Source organism: Prunus persica, chromosome G1 (genome assembly GCF_000346465.2).
Source record: "Prunus persica cultivar Lovell chromosome G1, Prunus_persica_NCBIv2, whole genome shotgun sequence".
NCBI lineage: Eukaryota > Viridiplantae > Streptophyta > Magnoliopsida > Rosales > Rosaceae > Prunus > Prunus persica.
Window position 1 is genome coordinate 1,242,615 of NC_034009.1, and position 19,570 is coordinate 1,262,184.

At 38.8% G+C, this 19,570-nt stretch overlaps 2 protein-coding genes across 2 annotated transcripts; one reads left to right on the forward strand and one right to left on the reverse strand.

Moving 5' to 3' along the window:
* LOC18790135 lies at positions 7,871–11,757 on the forward strand. Its single transcript, XM_020554440.1, has 3 exons — positions 7,871–8,019; positions 8,474–11,481; positions 11,557–11,757. The coding sequence occupies exons 1-3, from the start codon at positions 7,974–7,976 to the stop codon at positions 11,755–11,757; spliced, it is 3,255 nt and encodes a 1,084-aa protein (XP_020410029.1). The 5' UTR covers positions 7,871–7,973.
* Positions 13,337–16,760, reverse strand: LOC18788156 (vicilin GC72-A). The gene is made up of 6 exons (XM_020563294.1): positions 15,289–16,760; positions 15,028–15,203; positions 14,769–14,849; positions 14,391–14,666; positions 13,908–14,211; positions 13,337–13,796 (listed from the first exon to the last, which is right to left on the reverse strand). The coding sequence occupies exons 1-6, from the start codon at positions 16,706–16,708 to the stop codon at positions 13,621–13,623; spliced, it is 2,433 nt and encodes an 810-aa protein (XP_020418883.1). The 5' UTR covers positions 16,709–16,760; the 3' UTR covers positions 13,337–13,620.

The window sequence follows — 19,570 nt, forward strand, 5'->3', positions numbered from 1 at the left end:
AAATTAAATAAACAAACAAATAAAAATAAAAACATGGCATTATATTCATGTGTAATAAGAATAAGAAACTTTTTTTTTTTTTCTTAAACAAGCATGATGAAGTCTGATGGTGAGTACAAAGAAACTCTATACCATGTGATGACTCTAACTCATATAAAAAGAAAGAAAATTCAGAGAAAGAAAACATACCAAGAGCAATGTCGTGCTGATAACGTGTTATAAAACTAGAGGGAGAAAATGTAGAGAGAAGTGATATGCTAAAGATAAAGCTTCACCATGTTTTTTCCTTTCTAAATCTTTGGTAGAACAACCTATTCATAGGCTTACAAGATAGGAGATTGAATACCATCATTTACAATATACCTATAGGTTACAAGCATTAATTACAAATACTTAGTGCATAGGTTACATAAAATCCAACGGTGGAATATTAAGAGGTATGGTGGTCATCCACCAACTCATGCATTTACAACAAATACACATTTGATTTTATTTTTAAAAAATATAAATAATAGTCTAAACAATAGAGGAAGGGAGTTTCTCACTACTGCTTTTGCCCAGGGCCCCAATCTGTATAATACCCTATATATACATACCTATTTTTTTAAAAAAATAATATATAATATATATAAATATTATATTAGGTCCAAACCAATTATTGTAAATTTAAAAACACTTACTTAATCATTCAATTCAAAATTTAAAAAAATAAAATTCAATAAAGGTCCACTCATTGTAAAAACAAAAAAAATTGCCCAATTGCTCAATTCAAAATTAAAAAAACTCAATAAAGACCCAATTATATTTTAAAGTTATAGTTTAAATCAATTAACCTAGTTGAATCAATTAGGAAACTAAAAAAAGACAAGGTAGAAAAACTTGATTATGTATAGTTAATTGATACTTTTGAATTGAACATGCAAGACATGTGATATTTAAGTGATGTTTTGATGCATTTTATAAAATTGTTGTATAAATCATATATTAATTGTTTCTTTTATGTTACAATTGTGAATTTGAGTTCATATAATTTTTGTTAACTTACTGAAGAAAAAAAATTACATAAATATACATATAGAGTAGAATGCCCCATTTATTAGGATGTTCGCCTAGGGCCTCCAAAATATAGACTGCCATTGTTTCTTATATACATCATACTAAAGTGTCATGAGGATTCAAACATGTGACCACTGGTGTGCAAAATAATGCCTTTTTTTATTAAGCTACACCCACGTTGACCCATATTTGATTTTAAATCAAGACAACTACAATAATAATCTAAATTCATATGTAAAATTAGATTGTTGATTTTTATTTTTATTTTTAATTTTATGGATTAGTGAGAAAATGATGTTTCGAAATTGGAACATCTTCCAACATTGAATTTTGAACCAAGGGCTTAATAGCTGACACCACATTCTTAAAACAAAAAAAATAAAACTAGTTATACTTCACACAAAACAAAATTTTAAAAAACCCGTACTAATATATATATATATATATATATATATTGCCTCAGCCTCTCTTCTTCTTCTTCTGTTAAAAGCTATAATAAAACAAATTACTTCACGACTCACTTTGAAATTTTCTGCTAAAAGCTATCGTATTCAAAGGACACAATAGTCTTCATTTTGAAGCCAACGGATTGAATACTAAATCGTGGAGTAAGGCTTTTATTTGGATTATTTGTAGTTCCACCGGAACCTTCATTTCGAAATGTTTGATTCATGGCTGAAGAGATTCATACAATACTTGTCAATCCGTCCTTTAATAATTGTGACCTCAATTTTGCACGCATAATAAGTAATACTCTTTTTGTTCATTTTTGTAATAATAAAGAATTTATTAAAGAATTTTTCAATCCAAATCGTAGATTCATATGTGTGGTCATCTAAAAAGTATGGAGAAAAGTACAACATTATTGAAAGGGAAGAAGAGTTAAAAGGTTCGGGAGAAATGAGAAAAGGAATTTGGTTTGCTGCAGCTAATATGGAGAAGTGAAAGGGAAAATATGTATCATGTTTTCAGTCTTTGAATGAGATTTAAATGAGGTGGTATGTGAAGAATAAAAGTCAAGCAGGTCCTGATAGAGAAAATCTAAACAGAGGATTCAGATCCCAAATCTACACTCAGGCCAAATTAAAAGGATTAAATTTCTCATTAAAAAAAGGAAATAAAATTAAAATGAACACTATTATAGGTATTCAAAATAAAAAGAAAAAACAATATTATTTATGGATGAAAATCTAACTGCCCTTAATTTATAACTTGATTTGGTTAGAAAATTGTCTGGAAAACAATTGTCTCGTGATGATTGTCTTAGATTCTAAAAGATATTACTTCATTAAGCTAAATAATGATGAGGTGAGGAGAAATTGAACGGCAATTGTCTCATGCTTCTCATGGTGATTATTATGAAGACGGAAATATCGATCATAAATGCAATCATGCTCCACAATATTCAATTATGGCCAATATCACGTCTAGAATCAAGAAGCTAAAAATTATAGCATTCTTGAGTGAGAAATTTGAGAATGGTACAGTAATACGGCCACATTGTATAGTTTATTCACGTGTAATGATTGGACGACAGGGTTGATAAGGAATAATATCAATAGCCGTATATATGTGCAAGTTTTATTTACTTTCCTCTTCCTTTTTTTTTTTATAAATGAATATTTAGTTTCCATCGTATTTTGTGCAAGTATCTCTAATGTCCAATGTTATCTCAGTTTCAATTTCAACAAAATTCTTGTTACTTTCTGTTCATTTATCTTTTTGGTTGATATCATTTGGAAACATCGTGTGGTTAAAGCCAAAATCAAAGTGCAATAGTTGTGTAAGCATTTTCTACGTAGGGCATACTTTTCCTCGTAGCAATGGAATATATAAAATTGCTCTTCGAATTGCTGACTGCACGTCCCTTGGCCTTCTTGTTGTTGTTGACCATAATATCTTTGCCTTCCACAACGTTACTTGCTGTATTGCTCTGGTTGCTTCATTTGCTCTGCACAATGCTGCCGATGCTGTTCCGATATTCAACTCTGATGATACTCGTTACTTTACTTTTCAATTTCCATCTCCTATTGTATACAAATTTATCTCTTTAATGTCCCTTGCTATTTCAATTCCCATTTTATTTTATTTCTACAAAATTGTTTGCATTTCTTGCACTCTTGCGTCTATGCTATAATGATCTCAGATTCAATTCAAACCATAATAATGTGTATGAAAAGTCTATGCTATAATGATATCATATTCAAACCGCAATAATATATACGAAAAATCCATGCTATAATGATCTCAAATTCAAACCACAATAATGTGTATGAAAAATCTCCTTCCTCTCTTCCTTAACAGGGTGAAATTTTACCAAAAAAACCTCATCCTTAGAGCAAGCCCAGCGCAGCCAACAAACCGGGCCAAAGGCAGCCCGAGAGAAGCCAGACCAGCTCCAGCGCAGAAGGAGAAGCCCGGGCAAGGTGCGGGTCCCACGAGCCCGGGCAGGCCCAAGGGCGAAATCAGACTGGGCTCGAGCACGAGTTGGATGACGTCAGCGCTGACGTCATCCAACTCAGTGTCCAACGGTAACCTGCCACGTGTCAACACCGGGTGGCTCCGATTGGTTTTTTTCCAGAAATCCTACGGTTCTCATTTTTTTGGCCAAAAAAATTTTAAAAAAATCCGAAAAAATTCTGAAATTTTTTTTAAAAAAATACCAAAAAAGTATGTATTTTTTCCCTATAAATACCTAACCATTTTATCTACTTTCAACACCAAATCTTCATACAATTTCTTCTCCATACAATATTTTCTACTCTCCACTCACATTATTCATTTTCCACACCAATTCTCCATACAAACTCATCTCCTTCCAATATTTTTTACTCTCTACTCATATTTTCCACTTTCCACACCAATTTCATACAAACTCTTCTCCTTCCAATATTTTTTACTATCCACTCACATTTTTGTACTACTTTTCATTTGTATAAAATAAACAAATGGCATCTTCTGTCGAAATCGGAGGCTCGTGGTCAACCCAGGAAGATATTGCGTTGTGCGAGTCTTGGGTGAACGTTAGTCATGACCCTATCACGGGCAATGAGATGAAGTTCCATCATATGTGGAGCAAAATTCATGGAGAATTTTGTCAAAGATCGGGTTCCATTCAAACCGAAATGGCTTTGTCTAGTAGATGGAAACTTCTAAACAAAGAGTTAGGGAAATGGAGAAATGCCTTGACAAAAGCAAAGGAGAACATTCGGAGCGGTCAAAATCTTTCCGATGAGGTAAAATATTTTTAATTGCCATTTTAATCAATTTAATGTAACTTTTTTTTATTGCATATTCTATTTCTTTTTGTTGCACAATGTTTATTTTATTTTTGCATTTCCTAATTGGCTTTATTTATTTACATAATCAATTTTATTCTTGCATTTCAAAATAGTTTATAATTTCATGCATAATCTTTATTTTTGTTTTTGCATTTTCAATTTGTCTATATTTATTTACATAATCAATTTTATTCTTGCATTTCAAAATAGTTTATAATTTCTTGCATTGTATATTTTTTTAATGCACTTCCAATTATTTATTTTGAATAGATCATACAACCACAAATGTGGTTCGGTGCCATGGGGCAAGGGAAAAAAAGTTTTGTGCATTTCCAATGTTGGGAAATTGTCAAGGATTGTTCCAGATTCAAAATTATTCTTACCGCACCCCCGGTTGTGTTGCATGAGACGCCGCTCCACGAATCGCCATTAACCGATTCGCCATTGGACTCCTCAATGGAAACGGAGTCACCACTCCCACGTCCGCCGAGACCTATTGGGAGAAAGGCGGCAAAGGCCAAGAGAGGGGGCACTTCGAACATTGATTGTGTTCAAATATTCGAGCAAATAGCTAAGAACAACTCTCTAAGATATGAGAGAGACTTAAAGAGAGATGAAGCGGACAAGACACGATTGGAAGCCTTTGCAATTGAAAAGCAACATGCAAAAGAAAAAGACGACGATGAGAGAGAGATGAAAATCATGGCCATGGATACTCGCCATATGTCTCCTGAAACAAAGGCCTATTGGAAGCATAAACGAAGGGATGTGATGAGAAGAAAACTTTTTCATGATGACGGACCTAGCAATACGGATTGGCTAAATGATGAAAACCATTAGATTGTATTGTTGTATTTTTTATAATTGTATTTTTTTTAAATTGTTGTATTATCCTTTAATTTGTTGTATTGTTTCTTTTTTATTCAATCAAAAAAGCATTCTATAATTGGACTATTTATTAAAAACATTTGAGCATTCCTCACAAAGATTAATTAAAAACAAACCTTCATTTATTGCAAACAACACACAAAACAAACCATACATAAAAGCATAATAATAAAAAAGACCTCGCAATAATTCCAAAAAACACCACACACAAAAACAAAGCATAATTAAAAAACAAAGCATAATTCCAAACAAAGCACGAATCTAGCCTTCATCCATTGTGATTGCCTTTCATCTGCCACAAGTGCTCGATCAAGTCAACTTGACGTCTTTCGTGAACATATGAAGATTTCATTTCTTGATAACGATCAATCATGGGGTTGTTGAATCGACCATCCCGAAGTAACGGTTCGGGCTCCATTGGTAGTCCATTTGGTCCCATTGGCCTTTCATATATTCTTGTCAACGCCGTGTTCATAGGATCAGGTTCAAACACCTCTGGAGCATCGTAGTCATACTCATCCTCCATAATCATGTTGTGGAGGATGATGCAAGTCATCATAATACTCCGCAGCACCTCCTCATCTAGCATCCGAGCAGCACCCCTAATAATTGCCCAACGAGCTTGCAAGATACCGAAACACCTTTCCACGTCTTTCCTGTAGCCTTCTTGAAAGGCAGCAAAGCTTTTTTTCTTCTCAGATCGGGGATTCGGAATTGTTTTCACGAATGTCGTCCACCTAGGATAAATTCCATCGGCAAGGTAGTACGCACCAGAATATACGGTATTGTTGATTTGGTATGTGACCTGGGGGGAATGACCTCGCAATACCTCGTCGAACACCGGGGATTGACCAAGGACATTGAGGTCATTCTGAAATCCGGCAACCCCGAAAAAGGCATGCCAAACCCAAGTGTCGAATGAAGCTACAGCCTCCAAAATGATACTTTTTTGGCCCTTCCGATTCCCATACTCTCCTTGCCACGCAGTAGGACAATTCTTCCACTGCCAATGCATGCAATCGATGCTTCCGATCATTCCTGGGAAACCTCGAGCCTCGCCTTTTTGTAGAAGCCTTTGCAGGTCCCTCGGAGTGGGTTTGCGAAGGTACTCCTTTCGTGTACAAATTTTCCACTGTATCACAGAATCTCACCAAGCACTCTAGGATAGTAGATTTTCTCATCCTTGCAATCTCATCCACCTGCTCTGCGGATGCCCCATAAGCAAGCATCCGCAAAGCAGCTATAAGTTTTTGCTCCGGGATAAGACCCAAAACTCCAACAGCATCATGCTTTTGAATGAAGTATGTGTCGTAATTACAAATATCATGCATGATTTTTTGGAACAAATGTGGCTGCATTCTATATCTCTCTCGAAACTTAGAAACTGGATATAACGAATTTGGGATAAAATAATCCTCCAAGAGATTCTTACCCCGAGACTCTCTGCGTCTATCCACATTCGGGGCACGACGACGATGGTGTTGGCTTGATTGATTCATCATACACACCGTCGCTGCTACAAGCATTTCTTCCTCTTCTTCATCGGCGTCTCGATCTTCTTCCTCACGTCTACGCCGGATTTCTTCCCATTCTTTCTGTTGCCTCTCCAACACCCTCCTGAAGTTTGACATTGAGAGTATAATCTGAGAAATGAAGGAAAATATCAGAGATGGTGTGAGAGGAGTGGTGTTGATGGTGTAGTTTTATAGAGGGATTCAGAAGATAGAGATGACACGTGGCACAATTTTAGAGGGTGAAAATCTTATCTGAAATCTGAGATCACTATTTGTAAAAAAATATCTGAAATTCTTATCAGACATGGGACACGTGGCACAATTTTAGAGGATGAAAATCTTATCTGAAATATGAGATTATAATTTTTTAAAAATATCTGAAAATCTTATCTGACATGGGACACGTGGCATAATTTTAGAGGGTGAAAATTTTATCGGAAATCTGAGATTATAATTTTTATTAATGAATATCCGAAAATTTTATCTGGAATAAGACACGTGGCAACCGAGATTCTCATCCGAAAATCTTATCCGAAAATTTAATTACAAAAGATTATCAAAATTAATGATTTAAAGTATAAAAAAATAGGAAATAAAGTACAATGAATAGTAATTGCCCTAGACTTGCTCTAGACTTTGCCCTTGTGGGTGGAACCACAAATGGCAAGGCTGACACTATTCACGTGAATAGTGTCTGCCCTTGCTTGCCCTTGCCTTAGACTTTGCCCTAAGGGGTGGAGTTGCTCTTAACAAGGGCGAATTTTTATTAAAAAAAAAGGATTAACTTCACTTTAGTCCCCGGAGGTTTAGTGTCAGTATCGAAATGGGCCTCAAGGTTTGAGTTTGATCAATTTCGTACCCAACATTTCGAAATATTACCAATTTACACCAGCCGTTACATTGACCGTCAAAGTCAGACGTTAAATGCTGACGTGGCAGTCGTGGGACCCACATCATAACCAAATAGCTGTTAGAAAGCGACGTCACGATAGGCAATTTCGGAAGAAAAAAATCGAAGGAAACGAAGAGTTGGCACGCGTTCCAAGGAAGAGTTCGATTACCTGAGTTGGAAAAATTGAACCAACTCAGTTTCTGAGTTGAGTTCGTACTGAGACAGACATAGAGGAGAGGTTGGAGAGGTTTTGAGGGTTTGTTCGTGTTTTGGAGTGCAAAAATTTGAAATAGACTGCAAAAATCATACTGAAACGGAGGTTTCCGAAAAGATCTGAAGAATATGAGTTGGGGACTTCGTCCGGAAGGATATGGAGAACCTTTCTATGGTACGTATGGCTTACTGTTGTAAGGTTATTGGCAGATGATGTTTTCGAGTGAAAGTTTCAAATAGAGTCAGTTTCGAGTTTGGTGTCGACTGAAAGTTTGGCTTTTATAATGGATTGTGAGTTTCAAGTTAGGTGTCGGTATCACTGTGTCTATTTAATTGGTAGATGGAATCGTGTGAATGGTAGGTGGTATGCGGAAGTAAACATTGGCTTTTGTATGTGGTCCTACAACCACTGGGAATCTTACCTTTTGTATATGTGTGTACTGACATAGAAACATGCATTTGTATATGTGTGTTTGTATTTGTGTGTTTGTATATCTGCATTTGTATATCTGTATTTGTATTTGTATTTGTATTTGTATGTGTATTTGTATTTGTATTTGTAAACAGGAGTACATGTATTTTGTTTTGGGTCAAATTGGTAAAATTCATGTGTGGTTTTCGACCTGCAGGGGATGAGGCAGGATTTTCTATTCAAATGTACCACAATGGTGAAATAAGAGGTAACTATTATGTGAATGGGTCTGTGGATTGGTTTGATTATTGTGATAAAGATAGAATGTCAATGACTGAGATAGATGCCATGGTCAAGGAGTTAGGGCACGAAGGTTTGATTAACTACTGGTACAGTATTCAAGGTGATAGTTTTGATGGTGGCCTAGTTAAGCTGAGTGAAGATACAGATGTCTTAGACATGCTAGTATTTGTGCCTGACACTAGGGTGATAAATATATTCCTAGAACATGTCTTGGCATGCACTCAAGAGCAGTTTTACAGTCAAGTGGGTTCAAACATATTTATAAATTTGGATGATGAATTTGGGACCAACAGTGGGGTAGTGATTCAAGAGCTTGATGACAATTGTGGTGCCATTGTTCCAGTGGGTGGGGGAGTATCCCAGGTGCAAAAGGTGAAAAAAACAAGTGTTGTAATAGAAGAGTTGAATGAAGAAGGGTTGAATGAAGAAGCATGTGGAGAAGGCAAAGAGTTGAATGAAGAAGGGTTGAATGAAGATGGCTTGAATGAAGATGGCTTGATTGATGAAGCTTCTAAACAAGGCAAAGAAAATGTCACTGTGAATAATGAGGAGAATTCTGACAAGGGCAAAGAAAAGCCAAGTCAAGGTTGTTCTGATAAAGGCAAAGGCAAGGTTGATGACATGTCACATAGGGTGAAGCGTGCATTTGGTAAAAAAAGAAGTGGCAGTTTGAGGAGGACAAAGACTGTTCACCATAAAGACAAAGTTGTGGAAGGAAGGGTTGATGGCTACAGGACCGAGTTTCAAAGGGATTCCATGATGTTGAGAAGTGGAAGAAGTTTGGCAAATGCTGCAAACTTTGAAGGCTTGGATGATGATGCTTCTGATAGTGAGGACTCAGATTATATGATTCCCAAGAACTTCAGTGAAGATGAAGATGAAGATGATGTTTTTTTTTATGAATGGGTGGATGACCAAACTGAATGGACAGGGGCTAAAGAAACTGGGAATGAGGCTGCTCCTGATTGGCCTACAGATGTTGAATTGGATTCTGACGATTCTGAGTGCAGGGATTATGCCAAGTATAATTCTGATGAGGAAGTTGATAAGAATTGGCCAGAGTTCAATGCTGCAACTGACATGGCAGATCCAAAGTTTGAGATTGGGCTGTTGTTTAGTGATTGTAAGGTGTTTAGGGCAGCTGTCAGAGAGTACTCCATCTTGCAGAATAGGGATGTAGTGTTTATTAGGAATGAGGCTTTGAAGCTGAAGGCAGTTTGTGGGGACCCAGATTGTGAGTGGATGATATATGCTTCAAAAATGCAACATGAGAACACATTGCAAGTGAAGACATATGTAGGTGAGCACACATGTACACAGCTATGGGAGAACCCTACTGTGAAGTCAACATGGATAAGCAAGAAATATGTTCACAGTTTGAAGTCCAATCCCCAGTGGCCAGTGAAGTCATTCAAGGAGACTGTTGAGAAGGATTATAATACAGGGGTGTCAAGACAACAAGTGTATAGGGCAAAATATAAGGCACTAAAGCTGATTGAGGGCAGTTTCAATGAACAATATTCAAGAGTTTGGGATTACTGTGAGGAATTAAGGAAGACTAACCCAGGAACCACAGCAATGGTTAAGTGTGATTTCCAACAACAAGTGGGGCAACCAAAGTTTCAAAGGTTGTATGTTTGTTTAGGAGCTGCTAAGGAAGGCTTCAAAGCTGGGTGCAGGCCTATTATAGGTTTAGATGGGTGCTTTTTGAAGAGTGTTTATGCAGGGCAACTGTTAACTGCTGTGGGTGTAGATGCCAATAATGAAACCTGGGTAATTGCTTATGCAGTTGTGGAATCAGAGTGCAAGGAATCTTGGATTTGGTTTCTGGAGCTATTGGTTAAGGATTGTGAGATTGTGAATCAATTTGGCTTCACCTTTATATCCGACAAACAAAAAGGTTTAGTACTTGCTTTTGAGCAAGTGGTCCCTAATTGTGACCACCGGTTCTGTGCAAGACACCTGTTTTCCAACTATAGGGTGCTTTTCAAAGCAAAAAGCCTCAGAGACAAGTTTTGGGAAGCATCATATGCAACCACTGTCCCCCACTTTACAAGGGCCATGGAAGACCTGAAAAAACTGTCAAAGGATGCATATGAATGGCTAACCACTCCAGATAAACCTCCAAGGCATTGGTCCAAGTCACACTTCAACACTCATTTGAAGTGTGACATGTTGTTGAATAATCTTTGCGAGTCCTTCAATGCTACCATATTGGAATGTAGGGATAGACCAATTCTGTCAATGTTTGAGTATATTAGATGTATGCTGATGAGGAGAATACAAGCAAGAAGGGACAAAATGCTGACATGGAACAAGCCTATCTGCCCAAGGATATTTAAGAAGGTGGAGGGAAATAAAGCCAAGGCAGGTGCTTGTGTGGCAATGTGGTCAGGTGGAGGTAAATTCCAAGTGTCAGCTGGTGGCCATGCACAATATATTGTGGACTTGGAATTGAGAACTTGTTCTTGTAGAGCTTGGGATTTGCAGGGATGGCCTTGTGTTCATGCTATTGCAGCCATAAATTATAAAGGGGGTCTTAATGTCATGGATTTTGTGGATGACTGCTATTTGAAATCAACTTACTTGAAGACATATGAGAATCTCATACTGCCTATGAATGGGATGGATATGTGGGATAAGAGTGACTTTCCACCATGTCTTCCTCCGTCTTACTCTACACAGCCTGGAAGGCCAAGAAAATGTAGAACCAAAGAACAGGAAGAGCACAAGGGCAAGATGAAGATGAGAGCATCAAGAAACCAATCTGAAACTGCATTGTCTCGCATTCCTAACACACAGGACTCTCTCAAATGTGGGCAATGTGGTAAAAAAGGGCACAATAAGAGGACTTGCCATAGGAATCTTCCCCCAAAAGCTAAACCTGCAACTAAGAGGAAGAGGGGTACTGAAAATACCCAGTTATAGCAACTCAATCTTTTTCAATTTAATAACCCTAAGCGTTTGTTGCAAACTGATGTAGTTTTTATGTTGTAGACCACTCCATCTGACGCATCCACTCTAGCTGGTGATCCAAGCACCCTAAAGCAAAGATCCAAGCCTCCAAGGCGTGTGCAAAAAGGGAAGCCAAAACCAACTAAGAAAGGACATGCCACTTCTGAAGCACAACCAGCCTCAACTTTGCTTCCTCATGCATCAACTTCTGTTTCAACTGCAGGATCAAATGTTGTACATTGAAGCTCACTGAAAAAGCTATTTGATGATTCACGTTTTATTGTTAGACTGGCAGTTTGTGATTAGGAGGTTTTTGTTTTTGAACAATTGGTCATGTATAACTAAGTGCTGACTTATTTTGATGGATGTAATTACATTCACATAAGCCTCAACCACTGTGAATGCAAATACATCCACTGAAACTGCCATTTTGGAATGAATTTGAATGGACATGAAATATGTACGATATGCAGTGTTATTATCTGGTTATTTTGAGCCATTTTGAATGCAGAATTTTCTGAGTTTTTGGGTTGCCACTTTGCTTCATTATTTTGGTCATTCACTTCATTATTCCAGGTGATAAATATTTTCTAACTTCCCTGTTACATTATTTTTGCCATTCCATTCACTTCATCAAGTTACAAAAAAGTCGGCAATTAAACTGCTACATAACAATTAAACCTTACCCCATAACCCTTAATCCTACCCCATAAGCCCTTAAGCCTTACCCCATAACCCTTAATCCTAACACCCTAAACCCTTAAACCCTTACATAACAATTAAACCATTACAAACTGCTACTAACAATACATTCATTCAATGGCAGAAGCTAATTCCAAGCTCCTCTTTTTGTTTACTCCATATCCACACATCCCTCCCAAAATGATGCTTGCAAATAGAACCCACGAAGCCACCAACAACACCCAAACGACCTTTTCTCTTTGTCTTGCCATTGCCATTGACTTCTCCAGCTTATTCCGCGATTTTAAAAGCCCAGGAATCACTGCCTTCGACCGTGCACACATGGCCGGATCAAACCATGCCCAAAATTCACAACCCTTAAAACCCCTCTTAGTCTCACGTACCTTGGCTGCACACATGGAAAATCGCCTCCCAGGATTCGAATCTGTCCAAGAGGTTCGAATTGTAGCAGCCTTTCCGCACCAACACATCGGCGCCTCTTCATCCATTTCGCCCAGCCAATCGGATCTTCTTCGTCAGTTTCCCTTCACTTTTTTCCTCGCTCCTTTGCTCTCGAAAACACGAACACAAATCAGAAACTGAGTTGGTTCGATTTTTCCAGCCCAGGTAAGCGAACTCTTCGTTTCCTTCGATTTTTTTCTTCCGAAATTGCCCATCGTGACGTCGCTTTCTAACAGCTATTTGGTTATGATGTGGGTCCCACGACTGCCACGTCAGCATTTAACGTCTGACTTTGACGGTCAATGTAACGGCTGGTGTAAATTGATAATATTTCGAAATGTTGGGTACGAAATTGATAAAACTCAAACCTTGGGGCCCATTTCGATACTGACACTAAACCTACAGGGACTAAAGTGACGTTAATCCTAAAAAAAACCTCGCTCGCTATTAAGAGAATGAATGAAGCCATTTATTATATGAAACTTTCTATTTTGTTAAATATATGTGGTATTTCTATTTTGTTAAATATATGTGGTATTTGATGTGGACTCTATGCATTATTTAGGCTTGTATTTAAAAAATGAAAACACCAAAGGGTCTGTTTGATAGAATCTGTTGATTATCTCATATGAGAATGGAAATCCCTAAAGGCTTAAAGAGTGAATAATAAGCACAAAGAGAAATAACTTCATTTATTTATTCATTTATATGGCACAGAACTAGAGCTCTTTTGCCTTTTCACACTCAAAAAGCTCACTCTACATGAGCTCTACCCGAAAACCCTAGCACAGCCTACCACCGGTAGTCTAGTACTGCTATATCTAGATACAAACTTTTATTACATCGCGCGGCTTGGTATACTACCCTCTCTGTTCTTAGTTCAAGCACTAAACCTCTCTCTTCTTAGTTCAAGCACTAACTTTTTTTTATTTTTTACGCACACATACTAACTATTATTAGTGCTTAGATTACGCCAGCAAACTCCAAAATTGAAGACAAGTGTTGGTTTCTGCTTCTTCCCTGCTGTGTTGGCACAAAGTAAGATTGCTGCTGCTTGCTGAAAATTTGTTCCATCTCTGGCCCAAATGCCAGCTGCCTAGCCTCTCTGTCCATGTGCATTATTATGTTGTCCTCTTGCCCTGCATGTGTAAAAAAGCACAGTACATATACATATATACAAACCCACATAATTTATATTTAAAAAATTGATCATCAGCTAATTAAGCAATGTCTCTGACTTAATTAATTACCTGCAAGGAAGTTCCTCTTGTTGTTTTGGGCATTGAGTCCAAATCCCAGGATTCGGAGGCTCTGATTTTGGGCAACAAGGGCAACAGGATGACCAGCCGGGATCACAAAAACATCACCACGTGATAGCTGAGCGGTGACCTTCATGTACCTTCCACTCGGTTCTCCCTGCTGCTCTTGCTGTCCCATAATTTCTTGGCTTTGGCTTGCCAAGTATGGGCAGGCCATTTCAACAAGTCCGTTTCCTTCCACAACCATAATCAAGTGTGTTGCTTTTGAATTGAAGTGTGGCACCATCATAGCTTGCTGCACAAGAAAATTGAAGTTAAAAAAAACAAAAAAATTATCAGCCACAAGCTCTCCCTCGACAACAAATACACATGCTATTTGTAGCTCCAGATTAATATGAAAAATTATATTCAGACATGTATATGGAATGCATATGGGATTTAGAACATTTATTTTCTGATCAAATGTTGCATTACTTGGTTGATCTCAATGCAACTGACTGAGGCATCCATGTCCTGGAGCTGATTGAACTCCTCCGGCCGAGCCTCAAAGAACTGGCCATAGTTGTTAGAGTGCACAGGTCTTTGTTGTCTCAGATTGAATGGACCCTGAGACTGACGGTCTCCTCTACGCCTGGATGAGGCGGCCTGACTCAGTGCCTGGAGTTGCTCTCTCGGGGCTCTCATGACTATGCCTTGGCCCTGCTGCTGCTGGCCCTGCTTAAAGCCATGCTCTAGCTGCTCTCTTGGGGTCTGATCAAATAATTGATAATAGTTAATTGGAGCCTAATTAATTAGTGTGAACAAATAAAAACAAATCAAGAGTAAAGAAAGAAACTTGGGAATTGAGCTTACATTAAAGGCAGATTCAAGAATGTCATTGCTGAAAACGCTGAAGTATGACTCAGGATTTCTGGAACCGGCAGGGAAGAATTCCTGCAGAATGATAAAGCAATGTTAGAAATTACCTACTCAAAATATTTATAAAGAAAAGAAAAACAAACTTGAAGTTGCTGTGGGAAAATGTAATTGGGATTATGGGTAAAATTAATAGCTCATCAAAATAAAAATAAAAACATATACCAAATGATGAAGTGAGGTGACGATTGGTTACCTCAAATCGGCCAGGATTGTTAACAGGCTGAAGGAGCTTTGCAATTCGAAGAGTCTCATCACTGTTATTGTTAACTAAGTAGGTAGTAGCCCCTGCAGGAACTCTAATCACATCTCCGTGTTCCATGTTGAAGGACTCCTTTCTGTCTTGCATCAAAAGGGTACAAGTACATTGTCCTGTAATTTCAAATTAAGCAACAAAAACTCATGTCAGTTGCTAATAATATAATTGCATATAACAAGAAGTAGAGGACTAACTCACCGCTCAGAACAACGTAAATTGCTTCAGCATCACAATGGTGTGGGAGAACAAAAGTGTTAGGCTTTGCCTCAAAGATGGCCAAGCGGTAGTTCTTAATGCCGCGAAGAACCTCACTCTGTCTCTGGGTGAACCTCTCAAGCACATAAAGCCCACCTTCATTAGACTGGAACCTTGGCTGAAACCTGTGTGATGGAAAGTAGTAGGGGTTGTTGCTCTGGCTCTGGCTCTGACCCTGACTCCCCATCTGCCCCTCCTCCTCTTGTTGTTGGTTCAGACCACCTCCTCCTGTGCTTCCTTCCTGCTGCTGACCATACTGCTGACTCATCTGTTGTGTGCACTGTTGTTTGCATTGTTCTTTTTGAAAATCATCACGTGCTTGGTTTTCGCAACCCCGCTTGCACTGCTTGTACTGATGTTTCTCATGTTCAAATTGTTGCTTGCACTGTTTTGGGCATCGCTCTTGTTGTCCCTGACCTTGTTGACTCTGACAACTCAGCTTGCACTGCTCGAATCGCTCTTTGGCACCACCATAGCCCGAGCCATTTAGTGCATCATCATCTTCTTCTTGGTTACCTCCTCCCTGCTGCAGACTTATCTGTTGTTTGCACTGTTGTTTGCATTGGCGCTTTTCATCATCATGCTGTGATGACTTTTCGCAACTCTGCTTGCACTGCTGGTACTGGCTTTTCTCCTTGTCAAATTGTTCCCTGCACTGTCGTGGGCATTGCTCTTGTTCTCCCTGACCCTGCTGTTGTCTCTCGCAACCCTGCATGCACTGCTCGAATCGCCTTCTGGGCTCACCATTTAGTGTCTCATCCTCTAGTTTGTTGTCCCCTCCGCCAGGTCCTTGTTCTTGTTGTTGCCTTCGTTGCTGGTCTTCAAGTTCCTGCCTGCACGTTCTTTGGCATTGCTCTTGTTGTTGGCCTTGTCCTTGCATCTGGCACCGTAGCTGGCACTGCTTGAGTTGTTCGACTTGCTGCTCACACTGTCTTTGGCACTGTTGCCTCTGTTGCTGCTGGCCACCGCTCCCCTGCATCTCACAACTCTGCTGGCACATTTGCTGCATTTCCTCGCGCTCTCTCTGTTGCCTAATTTGCTCATAACACTCTTGCTGACATTGCTGCTGCTGCTGCCTATGGCCGTGCTGCGATTGGCAACGCTGCTTACATTGCTGCTCCTGCTCATGTTGCTGCTGCTGCTTGTGATGATTAGAACTTTCCGCCGGAGGAAGCGACCAGGGCCCCCACATCCTGCATTGGTAGATACACTCAGAATGAATTATAGGCCTCTTAAAGTCTTGACACTGTTTTTGACAGTGCTGTTCTCTATCTTGACCAAGAGTGAAAGACACAGAGAAAGCAAGAAAAAGAAGTGAAAGGAACAAGAACAGAGGAAGCCTAGGTTTGATATGGATCACCATGATTTGCTAACTTGCTTGCTATTGAACTATGACACTCTAAATTGATCTTCCATGGAAAAATGGCATAAAGGGTTCACGCATTTATAGAAGCTCAAGGCTGAGCATGCATGGACATTTGTCTATACGCATTACATGCAAGGCGACTAGTGTCAACAGGTGACAAAACTGACGTGTCCAACTTCAAAATTCACAAGAGTGTTCGAGACACAGCTTCTCCAGAGTTTGGTCTTCACGTGAGGGTGCAAAATGAGGACAAATATATATATGGTTGCATAGACATGGATATATGAAAGATTATGTTGCAAATCTTATAAAAAAGTGTGAGGTTGCGTAGAGTCTTCTGGTTTTGTTTTGAGTGTGGCATTTGAGATCGAGCAGGTGGTGGGGGCGTATGAAAAATGAGACAGCTGAGGTGTGAACGTGTTGCGGTGCATGTAATTGAGAAGCCAGGAATTGGAACTGGGTTGGTGGACGCGGCGATGCTCATCCATTGTGTCAATAGCGACAGGCATACTTTTGATGCAGAGAAAAAGCCACGTGTGCTATGCAGAATATGGTGAATGCTCATGCTGCAAATCGACACGAATTGTTGAAGTTTTCATGTCGTTACTCATTAATGACGATTAGGATATAAGGCATTGTTTTTTTGGTAACCAAAAGTTTATTGCTTTAATTTGATTTGAATAATATAAGACCATCTTGAAAATACTTAAATTCTGAATTATTTTCCTTCACTCATACGGAGTGTCAATGAATTGCTACTGGTTGACAAAACAATTGTTAAGGTTGCATTGCTAATGAGATTGAATCATTTATTAACGGAGCTGTTCACAAATTTTGGCTATAGTATATGCTGGAGATGCTCTTGTTCGAAGAGGCTAAGATGTTCCTCCATTCTCTTGGCAATGCTAAATTCCTGAGGTGGGGTTTCAAGCCTGAGGAATATAATTATATTCAACACATGACATGACGAGAGAGACAGAGACAATAATGCTAAATACAACACGTCGCAAAAGAGTTTCTGTCCCCTCCTCCATACATAGTTATAACTTATAAGGACAAGAATGAGCTTCATTTTTGTCACATATACCTGGGACACTATAGCTAGCTGGTCACCTTGCATGTAATATGCATAGCGAAATGTAAATGTGCATAAGTACACTGTGTCACATTTTCAATAGTTAGTAACTAAGCAAAGCAAGCATGGTGGTGGTGATCAGGATATGAGAGCCAAGCTTTCTTTGCTGATCTTGTTCCTAATTTCCACTCTTCTTGCTTCCTCTGTGTGCTGCCATAGAAGTCTTGCCGGCGTCGGCGACGCTGTCATACAATGAGCCCCTGAATTGTTTTCCCCAGAGATGTGGGATATAACTTGCCAGCAGGAAGCTGAAGGCCACCCGAAACAAGGTATTTAAAATGTTATAAATTGTGTGCTCAATTATGCAAAGCATGTACTGTTTGATATATTTTAAGAGAATTCAACTCTCACTTTGATTGAAATCAGATTGATCTCAATCTCAAATCTGAATGATCTCACTTACAAAATAAAGCTTTTATTTTATAAGCACCAGAAATACATCCCACGGTTGATACAGATACATTGCATTAACAGAAAGCTAGAGCTTTTTTTCTACACACAGAAAGCTCACTCTCCTTACATGATTTATTTCCTAAGTACTACTGCTTATTAATTATACACGTACTTAATTTAGAGCTTAGAAGTCCAAGGCTGAAGCCAGGCTGCTCTGCTGGATCGGCACGAAGTAAGATTGCTTCTGCTTGCTGAATATCTGTTCCATTTCCTGATCAAATGCCAGCTGCTTAGCCTCTCTCTCCATCTCCTTCATTATGTTGTTCTCTTGCCCTACGAATATATAACAAAGCAAGAGGTTAATATATATAAGTACACCTAGGTAATTAATTAAATATTAATTAAGTATATCAATGAGTACCTGCAAGGAAGTTCCTCATGTGGTTTTGGGCATTGATTCCAAACCCCACCAGCCTCAGGTTCTGGTTTTGGTTGCCATTGTTGTTGTTGTTTTGGGCAACAATGGCAGTAGGATGAGCAGCTGGATCACAAAAACATCATGGTGATAAGTCAGCACTGAACTTCCTGTACTGTTGAATTTCTTGTACTTGATCCATGCTCTCTTCTTGGCCTTAGCTCCTGAGGTGTGGGCAGGTACCTGCCATTTCATAGCGTCCCCTTCCTTCTGTTAATGTGCAAAATGGTAAACTGATTTAGTAAGTAATTGTTGGTTTAGTGTTATACTTAGCTCATAGGCTAAGCTGTCTATAATAGTGTCAAAACGGTTTGTTAAGTCTCATAGGACTTGACTGGACAGGTGTCATAATCTTACCCATAGTGTAGTTGGATGGTTGAGATTGAAGCTAGGATTTGTCTAGCTCTCTCTCTCTCTTCTAACTGTAATATGAGCTGTGAGTGATACAGCTCGATATACACAACAACAAATATACGAAAAAGTTTTTACAGAGCATTATTATTCTCTTCACTCTCTTCTTCAATATTCTCAGTTTCCTCCATTTTTATCAGTAGCTTATTAAACACTAACATGGCCTCAGAGCCAGGTTGGGTCTGAATTTCTGGGCGTTGTGACTGTGAGGTTGGGTTTGAATCTCTGAGCAAAAGCTTGTTGTGTGATTCTTGAGCTCAAATCAGTACTCTAGACTAACATGTCTGGATCTGGAGGAGGAGAACTCAGGGCACCCATTTTTAATGGTGAAAATTTTGATTTCTAGCAAATCAAAATGAAAACCATCTTCCGTTCGCACGAGCTGTGGGATCTTGTGGAGAATGGGTACAAAACTCCGACGAAGGAGGCGGAGGAGCTCATGGAG